The sequence below is a fragment of the Fusarium venenatum genome (genome assembly GCF_020744135.1).
Source record: "Fusarium venenatum strain MPI-CAGE-CH-0201 chromosome Unknown EDB82scaffold_1, whole genome shotgun sequence".
NCBI classification, from domain to species: domain Eukaryota; kingdom Fungi; phylum Ascomycota; class Sordariomycetes; order Hypocreales; family Nectriaceae; genus Fusarium; species Fusarium venenatum.
The window spans coordinates 10,819,167-10,835,040 of record NW_027072129.1 but is presented as its reverse complement, the minus strand read 5'-3'; the positions used below and the strand labels follow the sequence as shown (position 1 = coordinate 10,835,040).

Here is a 15,874-nt window from a genome sequence, read left to right as displayed (position 1 = left end):
TGTCTGACACCGTTGTTGTCACTGCGAAGGGACTCAATCTCCTCCTTCAAGGCCTCATAATCCTTACGAAGGGTCTCATTGGCGGCCGACAGTGTCTTGTTCTCAAGCTCCAGTGAGTCACGTCCATGCTTGATAGACATCAGATCGCGCTTGAGAGTGTCGTTCTCAGTACGGATCTGATCTGTTGACTCAAGCTGTTTTTGTGTCGTCTCCAGCTCCTTTTGCTTCGTGTTGAGCTTGCGCATGAGCTTGTTAATATCCTCACATGCCTCTTGTAGCTTCCTCACGGCACGGTCTCGTTCGTGGGACAAAGAGTCGTTCTCAATCTCGTTCAACGTGTTCTTACGGGAAGCTTGTTCTAGGCGCGATTGAAGAGTAGAGATTTCAAGTTCCAGACCTGCAATCAGTTAGTCGCTTGTCATTGACTGATAGAGTGATATTACTTACGGTTCTTTTGGGCCACAAGATTCTCGTTTGCTCGAGAAGAGTCATAGTCGTTGTCGAAAGACTTTCGTGACTTCAGCTGAGCCTCCAGTCGCTCAACCTGCTGCTGCAGGTTCTCGGCATATTCGTGGACCTTATCGTAGTGCTCTTGAAGAGAATTTATCTCGTCACGGATCATGTCCATCGACACAAAGATCTTCTCTTCGTCTTCAGGCACATCAACCTCGTCAACTTCAGCATGAGCGGCGAGAGATGGTTTCTCAAAACGATCATGAACTCTACCATTCTTGACAAAAATGGGAACTCCGTTTCTCATAGAGCCGGTGAATCGAAGTGTGCCATCGACGAAATCACCAAGGTGGGAGATGTCGGGCATGAAGAAAGAGCGGGCATTGCTCTCGTTGTAGGCAGGGCTAGCGAGAGATACGGGTGATGGGGGTACAGCAGTCAAGCTGGACTTGGCGGAAGACATATTTGGTGATGACTTTTGCTGGTCCTGGTTTTGAAGATCAGGGCTTCTTGCCCCTCTGCGTAGACGGTCCAGCGCATCTGATAGAGATTCTCTTTGCTGTTGTTCGCCAGCCATTGATTCGGAAGACACTCGGTTATGAACCTTGGATAGTGGGCTGGGGTTATGTATGTTCTTGTGCCAAGAATGATAAGAGTGCGCTCGTGCAGGAGACTTGGAGAGTATTGATGATAGATCAGACCCGTCATCGACACGAGGCTGCATCTCGGAACGCGTTCTAGCGGAACCTTGCCAGGTGTTTTGTGTAATGTCGTCGATTTGGAACTTGATAGCAGGAGGCTTGTTCTCCTTTGACTCGGCGCTCATAGGTCGAGTGTCAGTGTCGTCGTCGTAAACAGGCACTTCGCGTGTCTTGGGAGCACCAAAGAACTCGGGCCACTTGCGGTGGGCAGCCTCCCAATTGATAGGTAGGTTGCGAGGAGCAGTAACGCGAGCAATATCTTCGTTGAGTCTCCGTGTAGACTCGCCGTCAGGGTCAGAAAAGACGGAAGAAACTGTTGGGCTAACGGTGCCGTGGGAACCGGTGGATGATGGCGGGGAGTTGAATGGGTTATCGCGGTTTGCTTTCATTTCTCTAAGAATGCGGGAACGATATCGGGTGGCGGTGTCGGCCTCCATAGTTCCTTCTCACGCGTTGTGTTGTGTGCGTGAGTGAATGAAGAGGTTTGAGAATGTGACGATATTAATTAAGCGAGGATGGATGCGACAGCACCCGTGGCGCGTATAAGAGCGTCCGTCGGGTCCGTGTTGTGAGGTGGGTGATAATGGTTAGTTGAAGTCAATAATATGTCGACTAAAGACTGCGATACATCTGGTGAGTAGACACGCGTCAAGAAAAGGCGTGAAAAATAAGAAACCAAATAAGATGTAAGAATGGAAGTGACAATGACAGTGAATTAGTGGAGAGAAAGAGATATCCAACCCAGGTTTATCAAGTGTGTTTAGGAAGGAAGGGGTCACGACTGTTTTTGGACAAAAGTAAACAAAGCGCCATGTTGATCCACTTTGGCAGCTGCTACCAGCCACTTGAATTTGGGTTTTGGAGCCTTAAGACCGCTAGATCTGATCCATGTCTCGAATAATGATTGGTTGGCATGGGCCGTCAAACCAAAGCCCTGTTGGCCGCGGGGCTGGTTCCAGTTCAATTCCACATTCACGCTGCAGGTCCAAAGCGTGTAGTCACAGTTCGCAGTCGTGTTTCTTTGTGCATCCATCACGGCTAACCTAAAGTTGAGAACCAGTTTGTGTCAATAACAAACATTGTAGTCTTTTGTTGACTCTTCCAGGGGTTCTCCTTCTTGCGTATTATTATTTAATAATTAAATCCGTTGAATTTAATTAACCATGAAACGAGTTTCCCCACTGACAAGCGAAGTTTATTAATGTGGCTACCCGCCTATCGTGAATTCAAGACTTGTCTTGCTTGATCAAACCGAGGAATCGCGACTGAGGCTTTTGCTGTCCCCTCTTGGGTCAATATCTGCTACTATAGTTTTATCATGACTCGAATAAGCCTCAACTTCTCACCGTTTCTTCAACCTTTAGCACAATATTCTAGAACCCATCTTGTGACCTGCTTGATTCGTTTCGTGGTGGGGCAGATCGCCTGTTCTGTTACACCTTGTCGACTTTAAATCCTGACTGGCAAACAAACTTGACACTGATTCAATACTGTCGCAAAACTTGCGGCCTTTTCTCCTTTCTCATGTGAATATATTACTCTTGGCCTTTTCCTTCCTTTCTCTTCTTATTTCTCTGTTGAACCTGTTCTGTACCTTCCTAAAATCTAGCTTATCTTGTATCTTCATATACGCCGAGATCGCATCGCCACCATACATACATGACATGGATCAACTTATCTCATGAAAACCACGCGGCCTGATCCAACCAAGTTTTTCTGATCTACTACAATAAACGCCAAGAATCTGAAAATCAGCTATTTCGAGAGCCTTCATGGCTCCAATGGCGTGGCTCAAAGTCGCTGCTGGCGTCGCCAGTGTACTTGCGATAACCAAGCCCATCTCAGCTGCGCCCAGTCGTGAGAGCGCACAGCAAGATTACTGCCCTATCATATACACTGAACAACCAACAAACTGTCGTGCAATTCCAGAAACATTTCTAAGTTTCTCACCAAAGAAATCAGACCCTTCTCCTGCCGAGACACAGATTCTCGAAGATGCTCTTGGTGCTCTCTCAACATTGCAGAACGCCTTTTTTGAACCAGATTATGCGACATGGCCCTCTGCTATCGACTGGACTGCAGCTGTGACGGGAACAGTTGTAGCTGGAATGTTGACAACTTTGTCCAAGGCCATCAACACTGTCGATCTGGCTGGTGTCGATGATTGGAGAGTGAAGGAGAATATTATTTCCACTTTCTATGCACAACTCGTTGGTTCGTACTTTGGACAAGACGTCCTGTCGCTTCGAGGACAGGTGAGTAACGGTACAAATACTACAATAAATGTAACGCTTACTGACGTGATATCGCAGGCCTATGATGACATTCTGTGGGTGGTTCTTGGCTGGATCGAAGCCATCAAATTCGTCAACACACATGCTGAACTTCACTATCCCAAGATTAAGTCAAAGGGGGCCGCTTCCAATAATCTAAAGGACATGATTGATGCTATGCCATGGCAGGGTTACAACTGGTTCTCGTCATTTGCGCACCGCTCTCGCATCTTCTGGAACTTGGCAACTCACGGTTGGGAAACGAAATTCTGCAATGGAGGCATGGTCTGGAATCCTCGTCTGAACCCTTACAAAAACGCCATCACCAACGAACTATGGATTTCTGCCTCGATTTCCATGTACGAACACTTCCCTGGCGACAACTTCACTGCTCCATGGCTCAACAATGCTGTGTTCCCGGATAACGACCCGGCACATCTTGAGGCCGCCATTGAGGGATACAAGTGGCTCATAGACGTCAACATGACCAACTCCCGCGGCCTTTTTGTCGATGGATATCATATTGACAGTAGTAAGCCCGGCAACACAAAGTGCGACGTTCGAGACGAGATGGTGTACACGTACAACCAGGGTGTCTTGCTAACAGGCCAAAGAGGACTCTGGTCTGTTAGTGGTAGTGCATCGTACCTGGAAGATGGCCATCGCTTGATCCAGTCCGTGATTGAAGCGACGGGATGGAATTTGAAAGGCGACAAGCCCTCAGATGATACAACCCGCCTAGGTCCCGGTCAGCTACCACCCTGGCGTGGGCTTGGACGAGGAGGAATCTTAGAAGAACAATGTGATGCTAGCAGCACCTGCTCCCAAGATGGCCAGGCATTCAAGGGTATCTTCTTCCACCACTTTACAACATTCTGCAGCCCACTTGAACCACTCAGGGGTCGAAATGGCAGGATAGTCGATCCCCATGGCTTTAAGAAAGTCAAGTCTATCCATGCAAAAGCTTGTCAATCGTATTTGGGCTGGGTCAAGCACAATGCCCTAGCAGCCCTTGAAACACGAGATGATGCTGGTCTTTTCGGTATGTGGTGGGGTGCTGGCATCTTTGACGCAAGCGTCACGTTGGACAACGATGGTATCAAGCACGACGCCGAGAACTCAACTGATTACCGCAACCGAGGAACGCCAGCGGGTGAAACGTGGGGAGGACGCCACAGGTGGATTCCAGGAACAGGAGGCTTGTCATCGTTGGAGTCAAAACCCGACCAGCAAGTTATGGACGTTGCTGGGGATAGACTCCTTCCTAGGGCTCGCAGAGTATCAACTCGAGGAGTAAACGACCCTAATACACGGGGTCGAGGTCGAACTGTGGAAACGCAGGTCGGAGGAATCGCATTGCTTAGAGCATATTGGGAACTTTCCCGGGCATTTTGATGATTATAATATTTTACGCTTATGATGGAAACATATTTGTTAGGGATGATAGACATGATAGATCGCGATAGATAGCAGATTATAGAAACAGCTCAGGATTTAGCTAATGCATTGAATCAAACCAGCTGAGAACCGCAATGTTGCTATTTCTCGGTGTCAGTCTAAGGTGAAGATGGCTAACTTACGTCGCATCCCGCACTCGCATCGCTCCAGAAGCCTCAATGCCCAAAGTCAAATCTTGAGGATAGGTAGAACTTGACATCATTAATAGCAGTTACTCTGCCCCAACGCTAGCACAAGACGAATCCGAACCATTCAGCGAGGCAGATTGGCTGGGTGGCTGGGTGGCTCGCGACAACCTTTACATAAATACGCTAAGAAGGTTTGGGCGTACCATTCCAGCTACAGTGGTTACGCTGAAGGTGGCTGCGCATTCGCATAGCTACGTTGTATCTCGAATGAAAGTGCAGTTTAGGGATAGCTTCATTTGGAGAGAACCATAGCATCTCAAGATATAAGAGTATGGGTTCTCCCCCAAGAAGGAATAATATCATCAATACAAGAACATCAGCTACTCTACAATTACCAAGCTCAACACTTATAAACATCTCTACTCATAACTTCATCCTTGCTTCATTCTTACCAACAGTCATCATGGGTCTCATCGGTCTTGTTCTTGCTGTCAGCGCCATCTTCGCCAGCCAAGAAGACAATGGTACCCGCTCAGGCGGTTGCTACAGTCGCCAAAACCAAAACCAACAAATCTACACAGCTTCACCCAACCCTGGATACACAAACTACGCGGGCCGATCTTCATGCCACCAGCGCAAGATGGAACGTCGCGCCCAAAGACAACTACAGCGCGCTGATCGCTCCCAGCTCCGCGCAGAACAACAGGCAAACAGGAATCTTCAGAGGGCTGAGAGGTACCAGGCTGGTGCTATGATGGTCAAGTCAGGAGCACAGAGAGTTGGTCTTGTTGGACAGCCTCAAGTCGAGAGTGTCCCTGTTGCAAGGAGCTTTCAGGAAGAGACTAAGGATGGTCTCTATGAGTTGGATGCCATCAACCAGCAGCACATCGCAAGAGAAGCACCACCACCATCATATGATGAAGTTGTACGAAAGTAAAGGATAAGAAAAGGAAGTTTGGAGTTTGGGAGTTGATTGATTAGCAATAATTTGATTTAAGAGATGATATGAATAAATTCATGTTTTCTTAAATGTCTTGTGTAATTGTCTAATACGCGTTTGGAACGCCTTTTGAATAACATGGTGTAACATTGTACTCTACTCTTCTGGGTGAATAGATAGAATAGGCGAATATGACCTCCGATATCGAACCCCACGGACCCTGCACCAACCCCTCCATACCAAAGAGAGAAAGGTAATTTAAACATGGTACAAATAGTTGAGAATGTTGAATAGAAATCCCCTGTTGGCTATTGCTTCTCGTAGCAATCAATCAGGTCATTATCCATATTTACAAGTAAACACAGAAACAAAAAGTAACCCAAACGTCTTATATCAGACGATAACCGGCCTTGTATCGGCCTCGGTGAGTCCGCCAATGTAATATTCGTACCTGGTAGAGAGACTTGTTATCTGGTGCTGTACACTCCACAATCTACGTCACCCTGTGTCAATCGACTCATACCTGCGAAATCAACAAAATTTCAGGTCCGATCTTTCGGCGGTGACAACTACCTAAATCTAACGCTAGATATCTCGACCTTTCTTTGTTTCTCTCTCATACAACTTTTCTTCTACTTCTTCACACACTCACGATGCCTTCTGCTGATCCCATCGTGGCCGTCCCTGCCAACGGCGCCGTCAATGGCACAAATGGCGAATCTCGTCCGCAAACGCCGATGACCGGAATGGCCTTGACTGAGTACAGCGCAAACCCCTCGACACCATCCGCAGAGAAGCAGGCCCGCCTCAGAGAGATTGTTCCTGAAGAATACCTTCTTCCTACTGGATACCCTGACGTTAGTTTTATACTTTATGATATGGTATCAATTGGGAAGCTAACAGCAATGATACTCAGTACCTTCGTCTCATCGCCAGCGCTACTTCTCGAGTTTACGAGGCCTGCAAGATCACTCCCCTCACCCACGCCATCAACCTGAGCAACCGACTCGAATGCAATGTCCTCCTCAAGCGTGAAGACGAGCAGCCCGTATTCAGCTTCAAGCTGCGCGGCGCTTACAACAAGATGGCTCATCTCGACCCCAAGAAGAGCTGGAAGGGTGTAGTCTGCTGCTCCGCCGGTAACCATGCCCAGGGCGTCGCCTACTCTGCCCGCAAGCTCAAGATTCCCGCGACCATCGTCATGCCCGAAGCGACTCCTAGTATCAAGCATCTCAATGTCGCCCGTCTTGGTGGTCATGTGGTATTGCACGGCGCTGATTTTGACGCCGCCAAGGAGGAGTGTGCACGAAGAGAGGTCCAAGATGGACTCATCAATATTCCTCCTTTTGATGACCCTTATGTCATTGCTGGCCAGGGCACTATCGGAAACGAGTTGTTCGGTCAGGTCAACATGGCCAAGGTAGAGGCCATCTTTTGCTGTGTCGGCGGTGGCGGTCTCATTGCTGGAATCGGTCTCTATGTCAAGCGCATGGCTCCCCACGTCAAGATCATTGGTGTCGAGGCTCACGATGCCAACGCCATGGCGCAATCGCTGAAGAAGGGCGAGCGTGTTCTTCTCAAGGAAGTCGGCCTGTTCGCTGACGGCGCCGCTGTCAAGATCCCCGGAGAGGAGACTTTCCGTATCTGCAAGGAGGTCATCGACGACGTTATCGAAGTGTCAACCGATGAGATCTGCGCTGCTATCAAGGACATGTACGACGACACCCGTTCAGGTCTCGAACCAGCCGGTGCTCTTTCCATTGCCGGTCTCAAGAAATACGTTAGTCAGAACCCCTCGGACGATTCGAAGCGCAACCTCATCGCTATTACTTCGGGCGCCAACATGAACTTTGATCGCCTGAGATTCGTCGCTGAGCGTGCTACCATGGGTGAGGGCAAGGAAGCTCTTCTTTCTGTCCAGATCCCCGAGCGCCCTGGTGCCTTCTCCGAACTCATCAACAACATCATGCCCCACGGTGTCACAGAGTTCAGCTACCGCTACTCAACAGACGAAGTCGCCAACATCCTCATCGGTGTCTCACTCACAGCCCCCGCTCACCAACGATCCGAAGAACTTCGCTCCCTCATCGATCGCATCCAATCAAACAACATGACCGTGACAGACCTCTCAAACGACGAACTCGCCAAGAGCCATATCCGATATCTCGTCGGTGGACGATCCGGTGTCCCCAACGAGCGCCTTTACATGTTCACCTTCCCCGAAAGACCAGGAGCTCTTGAGAAGTTCCTCGTCACACTTCGTCCCAAGTTCAACATCAGCTTGTTCCAGTACCGTAACTACGGCGGCGACGTCGGCAAGATCGTTACCGGAATATTATGTCCTGACGAAGAGGTCACCGAGCTTCACAACTTCTTGCGCAAGATCGGTTATCCTTACGAGGACTGCACCGAGTCACCAGTATTCAAGACATTCTTGCGATCATAAAAGAAAGATGGATAGATAAAGGGATGATGAAAATATGTTTGGGCCTTGGTTTGGCGTTTGGTTTCAAAACGACGGGGGTAGTTGATATCTTCAGTTCTGCAAAAGATGGACGGATGTGGTTATTTAGCGAATTTGGGCATGTGTTGAAGTTGATAAACTTGATGATATGCATGTCATGATCAAAATAGAGATGATTTGAAAGTACTGCAGATACAATTGTATAAGAGAAGTTGCCGCGGTTGTTGTTCACTCGTCGGCTACATAAACCGTGACTATGCGAGTCTGCCGTTCCTATCCATTAATCCCGATATCACCATCCTTTCGAAGCTGCAAGGTCAATTGGCATCGTGAAGAAAGGATCTCATGTTCCGTATTTGATAGCCTGCTCATGAACTGGAAACGGGCCAAAGATAGATGTCTCCCAACACAAGGTACAATGTCTTAAGCTGTACCTTTAATGAATCACAGACTACCCAAGCTAATAGTATGTTATTGGAAATCGCCATCCCGGGTTAGGATCCAGTGTCTGGTACTCAATCCATTATTTTGATGCGCATGCCTTTCTAAACACTGACACAATGGGGTGCTGTAAGACCGAGTTCCGCCACTCTCCCAGAAACAAAAGAAACGCCGTAGGTATGTATGCGTATGCATTGTCATATACACAAGCCCGTTATTCTCCCGGGCAGTACAAAGTGCAATTCGTTCCACCGCTAATCGTTGGGCCCCTGAATTTCTATCGACAAACTATCGTCTTTTGGGTTTCTTCTATCTGCCATTGGACTTTTTGCCGCCCATTTTGAGGCGTTCCTTGCAGTCTTCGCAATACCATTTTGCTATACTTAGTTAGCTTTTCAATTCTTGACTGGTTCGGTTGTTCTGGTAATAAACTCACCTTTTGATGTTGGCGCAACCTTGAGTCCAACACATTCTAAATGGAACCATTCGCGAGGGCACTCATCAGCATCGCACGCTACCATTTCGCCGTAACTGACTCCGTTACAGTAACAGTATGTCGGCTCATCTACGTCAATATCGGCTTCATCTTCGTCGCCCTGCATACTGCTGTTTGTATCTTCGTCTGCCAGCTGAGCAACAGTAGCATGAATAGTGGGACCAGCTTTCTTTTGGTTCTTCTTTCCTGTGCCTGTACCGTCATTATTTCTTGATGAGCGTGATCGGGGTGGCGCCGCCTCTTGAAATGTTGCCAATGATGGCGTTGACGGTTTACTGGCCCGTCCACTCTTCGTTGTGACTGTTGGTGTTGGGGCAGCTGGGGGTAATGATTCGCTCTTGCGGTCATTCTTACGTTCGTTCTCGTCAGGTTTCTTGGTATCCTTTTTGCTGGTAGTTACAGGGGGAACCGGAGTTGCATTTGTGATGGTGTTGACCGTGGTAGTTGGTGGAGCAGATACAGTTTCTGTTCTCTCGGTATCCTTCTTGGGATTCTCAATCTTAACTGGCACAATCGTCTCTTTAGGAACTTTGGGCTCAACAGTGGTACCATTGCGAAGTGAGCTGTTTGGTGGAGGTACAACACTCGCCGTATTAACAGTGGTGCCATTGGGCTTATTAGGAGCTGAGGTTGGTCGGGCCTTGTTATTCTCTGCGTTTGCATTCTGTATCGAATTTTGTCGTGAACGAGTTGGTGGCGCTGGGTTCGGGGTAGGAACAGGTACTGGTGATGCGCGAACAGGAGGAAGTTTTGGCTCGGGGAGCTCAGTAATCACGGGCGACGAGTTAGCAGACGTTGACATGCCAGTCACGCCGTTCCTACTACAAATCAACATGTCAGCATCTTGCTCGAAGTATCTCGGATCGGCGGCACATACCTCTTTTTGGCCTGTCCACTACCTGAAGGAAGGGCCTTTCTCTTCTTAGGCGCTTCAGGGGCAGGAGTTGCTCGCGGGCTTGTTGTTTTCGCTTTCGGTGCAGCGTTTCCAAAGACAGCGCTCATGGCACGATCTGCTGTCGCTGTGGCACCGTTTGTTGGCTTCTCGACCTTGCGTCGCTTTTGCGGTGGATTTCCATTGGTGGTCGTGGCTGTAGAGATGCCCAGGCCGACATTAACAGTTTCGGCCGCTGCTGCAGCCGCCGCCGCCGACTTCCTTGACTTGGCGGTCTTCTTGGGGCCCTCAGGCTTGTGCTTCCCATCATGGTCGTCACCCTCTGACTCGTGGTTATGATTATTGGTGTTATTAGTGTTGTTGTTGTTGTGGTGGTGGTGGTTTCTCGAAGCCTTCTTTGCTTGCACGGCCTGCTTCCGGGCGTCGCTTCTAGCGGCTGCCTCATCAGCAAGAGCCTGTGCTGCGGCGGAGATTGCTGCGGCGCCGTCGCGCCGTGTCCTATCGACGTTGGATGCCTTTGAAAATCTATTCTCAGGGTATGCCCAGTGCGTGGTGCTTCCCCATTTTGCCTCATCGCTGAACTCGTTCTCTAGATGTGGCCAGACGTCTTCGATTCGAGTGAGCTGGGCTTCGAGCGCTTCATTGGCCGTAGAAATGACGTGATTTTTTTCTTCGAGGGATACAAGCATCTCTTGGATCTTGAGCGCGGTTTGTCGGAAGAGGTGGCGGCGAGGTAGGTTGGAAGGGTCGAAAATGAGGTCCCTGTGAGATTCATCGACCGAGGGCACGCTCTGGGCGCTGTTATTCAAGAGATTGCCGGTTGAGCTGTTTTGCGCGCTCATGGGCGCCGACCCGGGAGCAGCAACACTTGAGGTTTCATTGTTCGGACGTGCCTCGGAAAGAGGAGCGTTTGTGGCAGCTTCGACAAGTCGGAACAGCTGTTCTTCAGGAGTGAAAAGTTTGGCATCAACCTCCTTCAAAAGTGTGAAATGTCGGACAAGCTCTTTGGGGAGAGCGGTAATGGCATCGGCGAAGTGAGTGATCGCAGGGAAAATGTCGATGGGCTGGTCAGCAACGCCGATCGAGTCTCTGCCAGGACCGGAGCGGCCCATGTTCGCGGTGCTTCGCGCAGGGTTGGTACGAGCTTGACGAACGGGCTGCGACCGGCGGTGCGACGAGCTCTCTGTCGCGGGCGCCTTGGCTGACTTCATCGTGGAAGACGCGAAAGGGGAGAGAGAATTGGAGCGAAGCGGTCGATTAGCTGGAGAAAAAGAAACGGCGGGACGGGACGAAGCTGGCGGTTGCAAGAAAGGAAAGATTCAAAAGAGAAAGTATGAGACTAAGGCAAGCGTCTTAACAGTTGAAACAGACCAGGTACAAAACAAAAGTACTAGGTCATTTTGCGTTCTGACGCCCGTATGTGTTGAGAAAATTCCGTAAATACTGAGGAGGGGAGAAGAGAGAGCAGAGCACGCGTAGTAGAAGTAAGGCGAGGTAGCAGAAACGGAAGCGGGATGGGATCAATGGGATGGCGGCTGTTTTCCCATTTGGTTTTGGAGAATGACCTGCGAATACTACTAGGTACCTCTAGCGACCATGCACGCTGTAATTCAACAACCTACAAGCCTCAAAACACTCACGCGGACCCGCCAGGATCGGAGAAACCATCCCCGATGACGGAGATTCCTCTTATCTGATAAGGGCGCATGCGCATGCGATTGCGACTCAATGTTGACTTTGAAGACTTTAAAGCCTATTCCTCTGGTAAAACACGAGACATTTGAATAAGATTCTCTTGTAAACCATTACGGCCTGTCAATAATGTGTATCTTTGCTTTATTGCAAAAGGACAAGGAAAAAAACCCATGCTGGAATGCTCACCGCGTGGGGCATTAGAATGTTAAATGGCTATTTCGTCATAACCAAGCTCACATCACATTACCATTCAGCCACGCACGACCTCAAAGTGACACAAGGGGACCAATGATTACATATCTCTTTGTTTACTGGGGGAAAAGACTCATCAGCTTAGTTTTACCATAAAACAAAATCCATTTAATGTGTCGGGAGAATTACTTTGCTAAACAGCTCTCATGCCTCTATTACCTATATCCAAGAGATATGCCATACAGGATCACAGTGCTTCTAGTCTCATTGCGCTCATGTTAATTCAAACATAATAAATATAGCATTATGGGTGTGTTGGAGTCTATCACTCCGAGGTGCACCAAAAAACGATTTAACACCGAAACAATCCTCAAATTCCAGCATGTCCGTTATAGACAATATACTGTTTACCACAATAACGGATTCGACTCAACTTTCTAACTCGACCAGGGTATCACTGCCGCCAGAACCAAATCACGCTGTAACAGAGGTTGCTCGGACTGTGGTGTCGTCACGGTCCTTCTGCTTCTGCCTCCACTGCCACTCCAGTAAGATCCAGATAAAGTCCTTGAGATCAAAGTCGGGCCACAGGGTATCGATGAAGAAGATCTGTGTGTCTTGATGGCACTGCCAAAGCATAAAGTCGCTGAGTCGTTCCACGCCGCTGGTTCGCACAAATATGTCCAGAGGTGGGTCGTTTGCGGTGTACATATGCTTATCGAGAGTTTCGGCTGTGATCGTCTCGGGATTCGGTAAGCCTGAAAGACTGGCGGCGCTGTTTCGTGCCCGCAGGCGAGGTGGGGGGGAATCCGGGAGCAATGTAGGTGATGAAGAATCTCCGTCGCTGTCCTTCTCCTTCTTGAGATCGTCGCCGTCAGAGGGCTCGGTCTCCTCGGCCACGGTATCGGGGATCATGGGTAGTCCCTCGTGGGCGTCCAGTTGGCGGGAGAGGATCTTTCTTCGGATTCGCGATGGTGAGAAAGGTGTGCTTCGAGGAGGAGAGGGGGCGAGGAACTCTTGAACTGTTGACTTCACCGCTGTTGTGATCTCAGCCCGTGATGTGTAGGGGAAACAGATGTTGAGGACGGCCCTGGCGCGAGTTAGCTTTCGTATCATGTCGCACGGTACGGTAGACTTACTTGTTGTTGTGTCTCGTTCTTGCGACAGCCTTGTCGACAACTTGGAGTACATCCTCTCGAATCATCTCGCGCTGTCCCAAGACGCGCACTCGCGCACCGTAACGGTCGAGGATGTGGCCGTATTTGGTCAATTGCTCCAGTTTGGTCTTAGCCAGCTCCATCAGGCCCTCTACCTCCCTCGCGGGACGGTTAAAGTTCTCGATACTGAAGGCGTACACGGTCACCACCTTGACACCAGACTTGTAGCAGATTTCCATAATCTAAAGGTCACATATTAGCACATTGCAATTTCCCTAATTACACAAGACCTACCCTTGCCAGTGCCTCGAATCCTCGGTGGTGGCCTTCTAGAGCCTCCATTCTGTGGTTTCGAGCATATCGTCGGTTGCCGTCCATCTCGAAGGAGACATGTTGGGGAATGGGTCCTTGTTTAAGGGCGCCGATGAGCAGGTCGCGAAGCTGGCGCATAGCCCATTCTCCGGGAGGAGATTCGACGATTACTCTCCGGATGAAGGATGATATAGCGTCGGCCATTGTGTGTGCGTACCGTGTTTGTTGTAGGTGTTGAGTTTGTATAGTATTATCGAAAAAGTAAAAAAAGATTGGGACGAAAGAGTGAACGTGTTATCGCCGAGCAGGTGCAATATCGCTAACTTAGTACAATCGGATAGGCGGGTATCGAATCGAGACAGATAAAGTAAAATAAGATAAAAAAGAGGCAAAGTGTGTTTTAGATTCTCATAGTCAGAAATAGTATTGGGAAACGAGTGATCTTCAAAAGGCAAACAATAAAGGTGACGACGAATTGACAAGCCAGCCACGAAGCCTATGGTGGCGGAGTAGGCATCTGACGATGGGGATGAGGCTTGTTGAGGCGAGTTATTACTTGGTAAAAGACGGTTGGCACAAGCTTGGCGTGTTGAAACAGGGCAGCTTTTTCCTGTGCTTGTCCAGTTGGTTGGAATTTTGGAATGCGGGAGCTTTTTAACTGACGCCGCGCCGCCGCCCGCAAGGATGGTCCTCGTCTAACGATGTGGCTTGCTCAACATGACACGACACAAGTGGCTTATTAACAAACGAACGTCCATACATTGACCAATCTGGACTGTTTTCAATAGATTGCCGAAATTGTAATTAATTGGATTGTGGTGATATTCACTGATGCAGGTCTTTTGGCGAGTATACAGCCGTATCATGAGTTGCTTTAACCCCTAGCAGGGGATCATCAGATCGTGTTAGTGGATTCTCTATACCCTGGTTAACCGGAAATCAAAGAACACGGCTCTCCTGAACTCGAGACTTTCATGTGATAGCAGCTGTCCACAGGGCTGAGAAGTTGACAGTCAGCCTTTCTAGACTCTGAACGGTTTGTCGTGGGCGTCGATTCGTACAATGGAACACGAGTTTAGGTTCGTGGCTTTCGTTGACTAACTGACAGCTCAACAACACAACTACACTAATTACAACGATTGGCTGTAGCTGGTATTTAAATGCCGAAAATGTTTGTATCTGACTATTCTATTGGTCATCCTTCTGCAAGATGCAGCTCTTGCATATGTGAGCAACGTGGACGAAACGGCATAATGCGCCGCTGTAGTTAGAGTCTATAGGGTAAGATCATGACCAAAGGACGATCTCGACAAAAGCTTCAGTTTGTCCCCTCAGATTATGGTGAAAATTGGATAGCAACAAACATAGATAGCCCAGTACTTGCTTTAAGTTCTACAAGGTTGCAAAGTGGTACGCATATCAGGCCTGTCGTTGTTTCTATCTAGAGTTCAGATCTTGTGGATCAAACACCAGTTCAGCATTGTTGATCACCACGAAACAGCAGAACCCATTCGATACAACCTCAAAGCGGGGAATGAGAAATTTTAAATGCAGAGACAAAGAACAACTCATCCTCTAACTTAAAGTATCTTGTGTTGTTAGCGGTCAAGCTTTTTCTACCCCGAGGGGAGATGGTTGCCTCCAACATCCCCAGTAACACGAAATGCATGGAGCACAAGTTTGTTGGAGAAAACATGGGTAAGACAAAAACGCAATAAGGTGAGCCCAACTTCCCCAGCAATAACTACCCAATAATAATGGCATCCCTTATTGGGTAGCCTGAAAAACGTTTCTTATCTGCCGCCAATTGATATCTCTTGTTTTCACTTTGACTCCAGTAGAGAAATCAGGACGGCTTAAAATAGGACGGGGCATATTTCCTAGTTACGAAACGACATGTCACAGAATCTTGATTCATAATCCATGTCCAGCTTTTTTTCCCTCTCTCTGTTTTTTTTTCTAAACCAAAATACGTCATTCATTACTAGGTACAGAGAGAGAAACAACACTAAAGACAGCTTTTTAGCGTGGCAGATTAGGAACAGGAACTACCCAGCGCCACAACGCCTAGGCCGTGGTTCACCGGTATGCAGTTCCTATCTCTGTAGTGAAAGCTTCATGACTTGTTGCAAGTGATATCGTGTGTGACATGACAGTGATGCTTTGCTTGGTCTCACATTCCTGCGGAGGGTTCCTGCGGTTGGTGTAGCACATCATTAGCAAGAAAATACTTTGAGTTTTCTTCCTATCGGATCTGTAGGCTCGCCGAGGG

General features: G+C 48.6%; 6 protein-coding genes across 6 annotated transcripts; 4 read left to right on the top strand and 2 right to left on the bottom strand.

Annotated features, from left to right (window-relative positions):
- Positions 1-2,593: 2,593 nt before the first annotated feature.
- On the top strand, positions 2,594-5,056 carry EDB82DRAFT_438502 (glycosyl hydrolase family 76-domain-containing protein). The gene is made up of 2 exons (XM_025732687.2): positions 2,594-3,409; positions 3,467-5,056. The coding sequence occupies exons 1-2, from the start codon at positions 2,927-2,929 to the stop codon at positions 4,820-4,822; spliced, it is 1,839 nt and encodes a 612-aa protein (XP_025587646.1). The 5' UTR covers positions 2,594-2,926; the 3' UTR covers positions 4,823-5,056.
- Positions 5,057-5,279: 223 nt separating this feature from the next.
- Positions 5,280-6,062, top strand: EDB82DRAFT_493302 (uncharacterized protein). Its single transcript, XM_025732698.2, has one exon. The coding sequence runs from the start codon at positions 5,345-5,347 to the stop codon at positions 5,948-5,950; it is 606 nt and encodes a 201-aa protein (XP_025587647.2). The 5' UTR covers positions 5,280-5,344; the 3' UTR covers positions 5,951-6,062.
- A 316-nt stretch (positions 6,063-6,378) lies between these two features.
- Positions 6,379-8,645, top strand: EDB82DRAFT_493300 (tryptophan synthase beta subunit-like PLP-dependent enzyme). Its single transcript, XM_025732710.2, has 2 exons — positions 6,379-6,810; positions 6,870-8,645. Exons 1-2 carry the CDS (start codon positions 6,607-6,609, stop codon positions 8,397-8,399), a joined length of 1,734 nt encoding a protein of 577 aa, XP_025587648.1. The 5' UTR covers positions 6,379-6,606; the 3' UTR covers positions 8,400-8,645.
- A 138-nt stretch (positions 8,646-8,783) lies between these two features.
- Positions 8,784-11,837, bottom strand: EDB82DRAFT_114476 (uncharacterized protein). Its single transcript, XM_025732721.2, has 3 exons — positions 10,232-11,837; positions 9,295-10,175; positions 8,784-9,235 (listed from the first exon to the last, which is right to left on the bottom strand). Exons 1-3 carry the CDS (start codon positions 11,455-11,457, stop codon positions 9,168-9,170), a joined length of 2,175 nt encoding a protein of 724 aa, XP_025587649.1. The 5' UTR covers positions 11,458-11,837; the 3' UTR covers positions 8,784-9,167.
- A 770-nt stretch (positions 11,838-12,607) lies between these two features.
- On the bottom strand, positions 12,608-13,806 carry EDB82DRAFT_472985 (Decaprenyl diphosphate synthase-like protein; the record flags this gene model as incomplete). Its single annotated transcript, XM_025732732.1, has 3 exons — positions 12,608-13,223; positions 13,273-13,532; positions 13,585-13,806. The coding sequence occupies 3 exons, from the start codon at positions 13,804-13,806 to the stop codon at positions 12,608-12,610; spliced, it is 1,098 nt and encodes a 365-aa protein (XP_025587650.1).
- Positions 13,807-15,454: 1,648 nt separating this feature from the next.
- On the top strand, positions 15,455-15,825 carry EDB82DRAFT_114448 (uncharacterized protein). The gene has a single exon (XM_065606979.1). It carries the CDS (start codon positions 15,526-15,528, stop codon positions 15,736-15,738), a length of 213 nt encoding a protein of 70 aa, XP_065465986.1. The 5' UTR covers positions 15,455-15,525; the 3' UTR covers positions 15,739-15,825.
- The last annotated feature ends 49 nt before the right edge of the window (positions 15,826-15,874 follow it).

What these genes read in the sequence shown, in the direction of transcription:
- EDB82DRAFT_438502 (XM_025732687.2), top strand. Translation starts at nt 2,927, where the DNA reads ATGGCTCCAATGGCGTGGCTCAAAGTCGCTGCTGGCGTCGCCAGTGTA. An exon ending in TCCTGTCGCTTCGAGGACAG is followed by an intron (nt 3,410 to 3,466) that starts GTGAGTAACGGT and finishes GTGATATCGCAG; the next exon opens with GCCTATGATGACATTCTGTG.
- EDB82DRAFT_493302 (XM_025732698.2), top strand. Translation starts at nt 5,345, where the DNA reads ATGGGTTCTCCCCCAAGAAGGAATAATATCATCAATACAAGAACATCA.
- EDB82DRAFT_493300 (XM_025732710.2), top strand. Translation starts at nt 6,607, where the DNA reads ATGCCTTCTGCTGATCCCATCGTGGCCGTCCCTGCCAACGGCGCCGTC. An exon ending in TTCCTACTGGATACCCTGAC is followed by an intron (nt 6,811 to 6,869) that starts GTTAGTTTTATA and finishes AATGATACTCAG; the next exon opens with TACCTTCGTCTCATCGCCAG.
- EDB82DRAFT_114476 (XM_025732721.2), bottom strand. Translation starts at nt 11,457, where the DNA reads ATGAAGTCAGCCAAGGCGCCCGCGACAGAGAGCTCGTCGCACCGCCGG. An exon ending in AGTGGACAGGCCAAAAAGAG is followed by an intron (nt 10,176 to 10,231) that starts GTATGTGCCGCC and finishes GTTGATTTGTAG; the next exon opens with TAGGAACGGCGTGACTGGCA. An exon ending in GGTTGCGCCAACATCAAAAG is followed by an intron (nt 9,236 to 9,294) that starts GTGAGTTTATTA and finishes AACTAAGTATAG; the next exon opens with CAAAATGGTATTGCGAAGAC.
- EDB82DRAFT_114448 (XM_065606979.1), top strand. Translation starts at nt 15,526, where the DNA reads ATGTCCAGCTTTTTTTCCCTCTCTCTGTTTTTTTTTCTAAACCAAAAT.